This window comes from Myotis davidii, unplaced genomic scaffold (genome assembly GCF_000327345.1).
Source record: "Myotis davidii unplaced genomic scaffold, ASM32734v1 scaffold545, whole genome shotgun sequence".
NCBI classification, from domain to species: domain Eukaryota; kingdom Metazoa; phylum Chordata; class Mammalia; order Chiroptera; family Vespertilionidae; genus Myotis; species Myotis davidii.
This window is the reverse complement of record NW_006296634.1, coordinates 253248-262284: the sequence shown is the minus strand read 5'-3', so window position 1 is coordinate 262284 and position 9037 is coordinate 253248. Positions and strand designations below refer to the sequence as shown.

Sequence of the window (9037 nt, the reverse complement as noted above, 5' to 3'; positions counted from 1 at the left end):
CGTCGGTTAGGGGCATGGGTTTCGGTTTGTCTGTGACTGGCTGGCTGGCGGCTGTTTGATTGGACGAGCAGCCGGGGATTATGAGCTGCTGGGCTTCCCACCCAGGGCTTCCTGCCACGTGGAGGCTGAGGGGAGGGCTGAGAACGAGGGCAGGGCCCTTTGAGGACAAGATTAGGTGCCAATTTCCTCTAGGCTGGGCTGAGCCTGATAGGACTTGGGAGGGGTCAGGATAAGAACAGTATGTCCCCGTTTTACTCGGAACACAGCTCCTCCCCGCAGGATATCAGCCCAGGTGACACTGGGTGAGCCGCCTTCACATCTGTTATTTGGTTTCCTGATCCAACTAAGGCTGAAAGTCTAGGTAGGCCCCACCGTGTGAAACAGCAGTGAAGTTGCAGAGCCAGAGAAGAGCAGCCTGAAGTACCTGAGCTCCAAATTTGGTTCTCCTAGAGCCAAGACCTGAAGCTCCCCTAAACCCGTGGTCGGCAAACTGTGGCTCGAGAGCCACATGCGGCTCTTTGGTCCCTCGAGTGTGGCTCTTCCTAAGCCTTAGGAGTACCCTAATTAAGTTAATAACAATGTACCTACCTATGTAGTTTAAGTTTAAAAAATTTGGCTCTCAAAAGAAATTTCAATCGTTGTACTGTTGATATTTGGCTCCGCTGACTAATGAGTTTGCCGACCACTGCCCTAAACCAAAAGCTCCTGCCTGGGCCAGCTGGGATGGCCCACTTGCTTAGCCATATCCTGGTTAGGACTGGAAATCTTTACGTGCTGTGAATGCTAATCACCTGAGATCCTGGCTGGACTGCAGAGCAGTAGCCCTTTAAAACACAAGGAAATGTGACCCCCAAGGTCCCCAAAAGGCCTTTCCGGGGCCCCAGACAGCTCTGTACCCAAGCTCCTGCCTCTTATGTAGCCCCTACCCCTTGACAGGCACCAGGATCATCTACGACAGAAAGTTCCTCCTGGAGTGCAAGAACTCACCCATTGCCCGGACACCCCCCTGCTGCCTCCCTCAGATTCCCGGGGTCACAACTCCTCCAACAGCCCCATCCTCCAAGCTGGAGGAGCTGAAGGAACAGAAGGAGACAGAGGAAGAGATACCCGGTAAGGAAAGCAGGAACTGACTTAAAATTAAGAAACCAAATACCCTGGTTTAGAGTGGGGGTTCAAGTCTGAGTGGTTTCTGCACTAAAGCTGAGTGAGTAGACCAGGGGTCCTCAAACTACGGCCCACGGGCCACATGCAAATACAAATATTGTATTTGTTCCCGTTTTTTACTTCAAAATAAGATATGTGCAGTGTGCATTGGAATTTGTTCAGTTTTTTAAACCATAGTTCAGCCCTCCAGCGATCTGAGGAACAGTGAACTGGCCCCCCGTTTAAAAAGTTTGAGGACCCCTGGTGTAGACCCTCAGCCCAGCAACCAGTCCTCCTGCCTTTTCTCTCTCCAGATGACGCACAATTTGAAATGGACATCTGATCCAGTGCAGATGACCTGTGTGTGGAGTTACAGGAATCCCTCATGCTGCCGCTGCCACCACCTCTTCCTGGGGTATCCAAAGACCAGCTGGCCTCATCTAATCTGGGAGTGCTTGGCTCTGGGCCTCCCTTAGTTCTGAGGCAGCTAGACCAAGGATAAGGAGTGGGCGCCTTGCCAAGCCCTTAACTCTACTTTCTGTTCGGTTTGTAGGCACTCCTCTCAACCCCCAGCCTCCCACTCTCAGGCTGAGGCGAGGATTGGGGGAATGGAGTATGTCACTGTCTCACTGCTTAGTAAATATTCAAAGAAATGCCTTGGCTCCAATGTTCTCAATGCTAATCCTCCCATCCCAGCCACACAGCTGAGGGCCCCAGCAGACCTGGTTAGGAATAGAGGTCCACTTACTTTCCAATTCAGATTGAGCCTACTTCCAGAAGCAATTAGAGCCTGTGGCAGGCTATGGGGGCAAGCTACAGAAGCTATCAGATCATAAACAGCAATAGCCTGACCCCTGCCAACGGCTGTTCCAGCCTTTCCAGGAAGCAGCCTTCCTAAAATCAGGCCTCTCCCATTACCCCTCCCTCCGTCCATACCAAACCAGGAAAAAAGAGGCACTGCTCTAACCTTTTAGTCACCTCTGATTTCTCCCCATGCCTCTTCTGCCTCCCAGTAATAAATACCAATTCCAATCTCCTTATTCCAACACTGAAAGCCTGTCCTAGACCTTCTCACAGGCCCCCTCAACCTGACTCTTGTCTTCAAAGAATAGACCTTAGAACCCACATTGAGGCTCAAACTGAGGCAGCAGCTAATTTCTAAGTCAAATAGAGTCATAATTATATCCCCTCTCCCAAGAAAGAAAGTCACGATCCCATATTTCAGGAATGTGGTCTTTTTCTCCTCCAATGTATTTAGCTATGTTCTAATATCTGATTCTAATCTCTTGCATACTCAAGAGTGATACAGTGCAAACAAGGCAATCTTTTCTGGAGGGGAAATTCCCCCCATGCTATTTGAACCCGTTTTCATGCTGAAATGAAATCATACAAAGATAGGGTTACTCAGCCCAGCAAGGGATATGCATTTAGTTCCGATTTGGGAAAAAGTGGCAGACAGTAATCTGATCATGCCTAGTAAGGTCATTCATGATGAATGGAGGAAGAACAGAAGTTTGCAGGGTGCAGAGCGAGCCAGAAGTGATCAGTTTGGCATAAGAAGGGTTTATCTCCTAACCAGGGGCCACATTGGGATGTTTTTATTGAAACATATGTTAGAGAAGACAAGTGACCACCCTGTGGTCTAGATGGGACCTCTTCCCCCAGAGGTGGGTCAGGCCAAGGAACCCAACAGGGCAGACAGTCTCCCAAGTGCTAAGAGGGAGCCAAGTGAGACAAGGCCTCCCATGCCAAGGCATAGGAGATGGTGTGAGGTGAGTCTGGGGAACCCATAGGATTATGGATCCTGTTCTGGTACGGTCTGGTTCTCAGATGTGGCTGCAGCTTTCTCTTCATTAGCCTCCTCCTCTAAGGACAGACTCCTCTTTTCTGCAATTAATCTTTTAACTCCCACCATCCACTGACTGACTTCAGTCACATGGTCAACCATGAGTGAGCGGTGGATGTCATCTGCTGCATCCCACTGGTGGCTTGAAAGCTCTGAGGAGAGAGAGAAAGAGGCTGAGCAAGCAGTCTGGGGCAACAGACAGCTCCCACTCTCCCCTCCAAATCTCACTACCTATTCCAGCTTAGCCAACTGCGGCAGGATAAGGAACCGATACCTTGCACCAGCAGAGCCATCCTCTTCTTTACAGGCGTTGACAGCTTCCCTCCAGCCCACTGTTCTTGCAGCAGAGCCAGGCGTCGGCTGATGTCATCACATACCTGCTTCTGAGAGACAGAAAGCCCTGCAAGTCAGTGCTGCCACAACAGGGGCAAAGGAAACCTAGCACCACATAGGAAGCACCTGCTTTCTCTGGCCCAGGAACTTTACACTTAATCTTAGCGTTCTGGTTCTTTACCCAAAGATTAGAGGCCCACTAAGAATTTCATGAAACTTATAGATCTATTTTCAAGATAAATGCATGTAAGGTGAGAATTTTAAGCTTTCTTAGACGCTCAAAAACTCATTTTATAGTGCTACTTTACAAATAAGGAAACTAAGAACCAAATAGGTGAAAATTACTATGCTACTTTCTTTTAAGATTCCTCAAATCCCTTGTCTCCAGAGAACTTAAACACTATAGACAGAAAAAGAGGGTTTCCCTCCCTCCTTGAACACAAAATTAGCAAGGCCTGCTCTGAAAGGCCTAGAGGTATCATAATCAGGCTGTTGATCACTAATGGGAGTTAAATTCAACTTTCATACCCACAAGTCTCTTCTGACTGGTCTCGAGAAGTGCCTTGAACCCTCCTGAAACCCTGTGTTTATTTTTCTGGGAAGGCCTTAGATTCCAAAGGAGTCCATAACTTGAAAGGGTTAAGAGCCACTGCCCATGGGATCACAGGGTCTACTTTTGGGAGCCATACCTGCATCTGGCTGTCAATAGGAACCCTCCCCATCATCCCACCAGAGTGCCAGGGTTTACCTTCATGTGGCCACGACAATCATCCAATGCCTGTTCCAAAGGTCTCAGCACATCTTCCAACAGAGTCTCACACTCAATGACTGGAAAATCTATGGGATCCACAGTGGAGGCAGGACAGCTCCCCACAGCTGGGGGCCTAGAAGCTGTACTTGAAGGAGGTGGAGGCCCCATTGGGGAGGGCCCAGGAGAAGTCTCTGAGGTAGGGACTGAAAAGGTAAAGCAGGATCAAACAAACACAGGCATAGCTGCTGAAATAGTTTGTAAGAAGCTCAACTCTCTTGAGACAACTCATTCACTGAAAAATATATATTTATGAAGTCCCTACTATGTGCCAGACAATGTGTGAGGCACCAGCAAGAGTAGTAAACCAGGCTAACTAGGTTCCTGATAGAGAGTTTAAATTCTAGAGGAAGTGGGGGGTAGGGAGGACAAGAAAAATCACCAAGTTATGTTGCATACTACAAAGAAAATGGATCAAGTGGATAAGAGGAATACAGGGACCTACCTAGAAGGGCACCTAATTTTATTCCAGCCCACCCACAATGTGACATTTGGCAAGTTACTTTTAACCTCTGAGCTTGGGTTCCTCTTCTATAAAATGGGGATATTACCATAATAGCACTTACTTTACAATGTTTCAGTGATGATTAAGACTATAGATACAGGCCCTAGCCGGTTTGGCTTAGTGGATAGAGCGTCAGCCTGTGACTGAACGGTCCCCAGGTTTGAGGGCTCAATCCCCAGTAGGGGGTGTGCAAGAGGCAGCTGATCAGTGATTCTCTATCATCACTGATGTTTCTATCTCTCCCTCTCCCTTTCTGAAATAAAAATATATTTTACGAAAAGAATATAGATACAACTGCTAGATTAGTGTGTAGCAAAAAGCACTCACAAAGTTAAGAACTAATGGATGAGATAGATGCAGCCATGAAAAGTTAAAGGAAACAAGTACTAGATAGAGGTAAGGGCAGTGCCCAAGAGGCGGGAAAAGTCAAGATGTTAATTCTGTATGCTCTGAAAAACTGATGAGAATGGGTCAAGAATGGAGGTGGGGACACCAATTGGGAGGTTAATGGAGTAGTGGTCCTGGAAAGAGAAGAAGCTGGCATGGACTTGCGTGAAAGACTAGAGATGAGGAGAAATGGAGTGGTCAGATTTACTTAGGAGGGAGACACAACAGGACTTGGTGGATTGGGGGTGAGGGAGAGGAGTCAAAGATGACTTGGTTTCTGACTTGAGAAATGGGATGGTGGAGCCACTACAGAGAAAGACCAAGAATTTAGTCTTCGGCATCAACATCCACATGAAGAGGGTAGAGGTCCCATGGGGAGGAGGGGCAGTCAGGAGAAATCTCTGAGGTGGGGACTGAATAATTTGGCCTCGGTTTCTTGACCTCACCTTCAGTGATCATTTTTTCCACCCTACCTCAGCTTCATTCCCCTCTGCTGTGTTCCCAACAGCACTGAACCATCTCCAAAATCTGATCACCCCTTCTACCCTTCCAGCTCAGCTACTCAGATTTAACCAGACATTAAAATCGCTGCCTTATAAACACTCGTACCTCACTTAACTGTCCCATTTTCCTGGTAAACACAACTTGCCTACACTTGTTGGGAGGAAAAATAAAACCATGCTGAGGAGTTATCACTTTAAATCCATGACTACAGCCCTAGTTGGTTTGTCTCAATGGATAAAGCATTGGCCTGTGGACTGAAGGGTCCCAAGTTCAATTCCAGTCAAGGGCATATGCCTGGGTTGCTGGCTCAATCCCAAGTGGGGGGCGTTCAGGAGGAAGCCAATCAATGATTCTCTCTCATCAATGTTTCAATCTCTGCCTCTCACTTTCTGAAACAAAAATATATTTTTAAAAAAATTTTAAATAAATAAATCCATGGCTACAGATTTCAAAAGGTATCCAATGCTGCTTGGAAAGCCTATACTTTGCTCATTTTTCCACTCTTTGGAACAACTGTTTTCACATCTTACCTCCTCTAAACTTTCTACCCTGCCCCCTTCTTTACCTTTCCCTGCTGTCTCTCTACTTCTGATGCTGCCTCATATTTCACTGAGAAAGTAGTCATTCAACAGGAACTCTTATATTCTCACTACCAGTTCTAACTCAACCACATTAGTGGCCACTTTCTTCCTCTTTCAAAAGATAAAAGGTCTCTGCTCCTATCAGAGGCCATCTCTCTAGCTGAACTCTGCACCCAGCCGCTCTTGCCTTCTGCAATTATCCCCTTTCTCCTGCACCATTAGTTCTCCCTCTCAACTGAACCATCCCATCTGCACACAAACACACCAAAGTATACTACCTTAAAAACCCTCCCTTACCTCAAATTCCATCTTCAGGTACCCACGCCCTTTCTCACCTCTGCTTCAAGCAGAATTTAAAATATGTATATATATATATGTTTTTATTGATTTCAGAGAGGAAGGGAAAGTGATAGATAGAAACATCAATGATGAGAGAGAATCACCGACTGGCCACCTCCTGCATGCTCCCCGCTGTGGGGGATCGAGCCCACAACCCAGGCATGTGCCCTTGGCCGGAATCGAACCTGGGACCCTTTAGTCCGCAGGCCGACGCTCTATCCACCGAGCCAAACCGGCTAGGGCCAAGCAGAATTTCTTGAATGAGTGGGCTGTAGTTACTTCTCGCTCTTTTCACACTGTCTCCTCATCCCATCCCAGCAGGGTCTCTGCTGTCATCACTCCACATACTGCTCCTAGGGTCATCAATCATCACTATGTACATCAAAACTAGCGGTCCCCTTTTCTCTTACTTGATCTCTCAGCAGCATTCATCACAGTTAAGATTTTACTCTCTGGCCTGGCTTAGTGGTTGAGCATCCAGCAATGAACCAAGAGGGCACTTGCCCAGGGGGTGTGCAGGAGACAACAAATTGATGTTTTTCTGTGTATATCCCTCTCCCTTCCTCCCTAAAATAATTAAAATCACACAAAAAAAGACTTTACTCTCTCCCAGAATAAATTTTACTTTTCTTCTTTTTTTATATATATATTTTATTGATTTTTCACAGAGAGATAGAGAGTTAGAAACATCGATGAGAGAGATACATCGATCAGCTGCCTCCTGCACATCTCCTACTGGGGATGTGCCCGCAACCAAGGTACATGCCCTCGACTGGAATCGAACCTGGGACCCTTCAGTCCGCAGGCCGACGCTCCATCCACTGAGCCAAACCGGTTTCGGCGACTTTTCTTCTTTGGCTGTTTCTCAATCTCCTTTGCTAATTCCTTCTCTACTCAATCTTGAAATGCTAGAGCCTTAGGGCTCTTAGATCCTCTTTAGGCCTCTATCCACACACTTTCCCTAGGTAACTTAGTCAAATCCATGACAGCAAATCTTATCCATATCATGGTGACTCATTTCTGTAATTCTGGCCTATACCTCTCCCCCAAAACAGCAGCCCAAATTGAACATGGCCAAGACAAAACTTGCTTTCCCTTGCCACCCCACCCCCGCCCCCAAACCACTATTCTCTAGTCAGTGAACAAAACCAGCCAACTCCTCAAGCAAAAATTAAGTTACATTGATTCTTCTTTCCCTCACCTACTCACTCCTACTGACTTTCTCCAACACATCCCATATCCATCTAGTTCCAACCACCTCTAGTACTCCCATCCTTGTCCATCATTAAATCTTGCCTATGTTACCATAATAGTCTCTAAGTTTTCCACTTCTTCCCTAAAATCTTCCACACAACAGATACAGTGATATTTTTTAAAATGTAAATTAGTCGGTGCTTCTCAGTCTGGGAAAATTTTGCCTCCAGGGCAAATGTCTGAAGATGCCATTAGCTGTCCCAACTAGATGGGTGCTGCTGGCATTTAGTGGGTAGAGGCCAGGGATGCTGCAAACATCCTATAGTGTACAGGACAGTCCCTCACCACAAAGAATTATATGGCCCCAAATGTCAATAGTGCCAAGGTTAAGAAATCCTAGCTTACCTCATTCCTCTCCAGTGTTACAGTGTGTACATAGAGGGGTGCTGAAAGAGCTGAATCTGAGCCTCTTCCTCAGGGCCACACCCCCACCTACTGGCATGGGAACTGCTCAGGGGAAAAGGCAGCCCTCTTCTATTACACACTTTTCAATGGCTTCCAACTTTGCATAGATTAAAATACAAACTCCTTATCCTGGCTTACAAATTCAACTATGACCTGGCCCCTGCCTACTTTTCCCTATTCCTACCCACTGTGCTCTAGCCAGTCTCCGAGTTTGCCAAAGGTGTTCTCCAGGCCTTTGCACTAGCTGTTTCCAATGCCTGGAATGCTCCGGCACCTGATCTTTGGGTAGATAGCTCTTAGTCATCATTCAGATTTCAGCTGAAGTGTCAGCCCCTCAGACACCTTAGTTACCTGGTCACTCTCACATCACTTTTCTTTCTCTGCAGAGCCCTTGCCACTATTCATTTGTGTATCTCCAAAGCTATAGTGTGGACTCCATGAAAGCAGAAACCTTTTTGTCTTCTTCAATGCCTGGCTCACAGGTGGTGCTCAGTAGATGATAATGAATAACAAGTCAAGTCTGAGACGCTTATTATATAGCCAGGTGAAGATGTAGACCAGACAAATGGATATATCACTATGGAGTTCTGGGAAGAGATCAGGGTAGGAAATAAAATTTGAAAAGAATGTGAGAGTAAAAACTACATCAAAACCATAGGTCTGATGAGATCACCTTGGATGAAAGCATAAAGAGAGTATTTGAAACCAACGTACCATTTATTGACCTGGGCAGTAGAGAAGGGGCTCAGAAAAGGGCCTGCCCCGAGGCCCTTCCTGGGGCTCCAACCTCTCCTCACCGCGGGACAAGCTTATCCCCGGCACCGCCCATTCTCGGCCGGCCTCTGCGCCCTGGGCCCCCACGCACCTCTGGGGGCTCCATCCTGGGGAGCGGCGACCCTCTTGGTTAGCGGGGTGCGCTTGGGTCCGCCGGC

At 47.1% G+C, this 9037-nt stretch overlaps 2 protein-coding genes across 7 annotated transcripts in view; one reads left to right on the top strand and one right to left on the bottom strand.

Annotated features, from left to right (window-relative positions):
- The window catches only part of LOC102774714 (ankyrin repeat and KH domain-containing protein 1), a 134672-nt gene extending 132876 nt beyond the window's left edge, over positions 1–1796 (top strand). For all 6 annotated transcript variants that reach the window (XM_015569608.1, XM_015569607.1, XM_015569609.1 and 3 more), the window contains 2 exons: positions 937–1110; positions 1458–1796. In XM_015569608.1, coding sequence (XP_015425094.1) covers positions 937–1110; positions 1458–1461 — 178 coding nt within the window. In that variant the 3' untranslated portion in view covers positions 1462–1796. The remainder of the gene's footprint in view (positions 1–936; positions 1111–1457) is intronic.
- Positions 1797–2543: 747 nt separating this feature from the next.
- On the bottom strand, positions 2544–9034 carry SRA1 (steroid receptor RNA activator 1; the record flags this gene model as incomplete). Its single annotated transcript, XM_006772479.2, has 4 exons — positions 2544–3141; positions 3264–3372; positions 4071–4276; positions 8971–9034. Coding segments are annotated over 4 exons (582 nt in total), but the record flags the coding sequence as incomplete, so codon positions are not given.
- Positions 9035–9037: the final 3 nt, after the last annotated feature.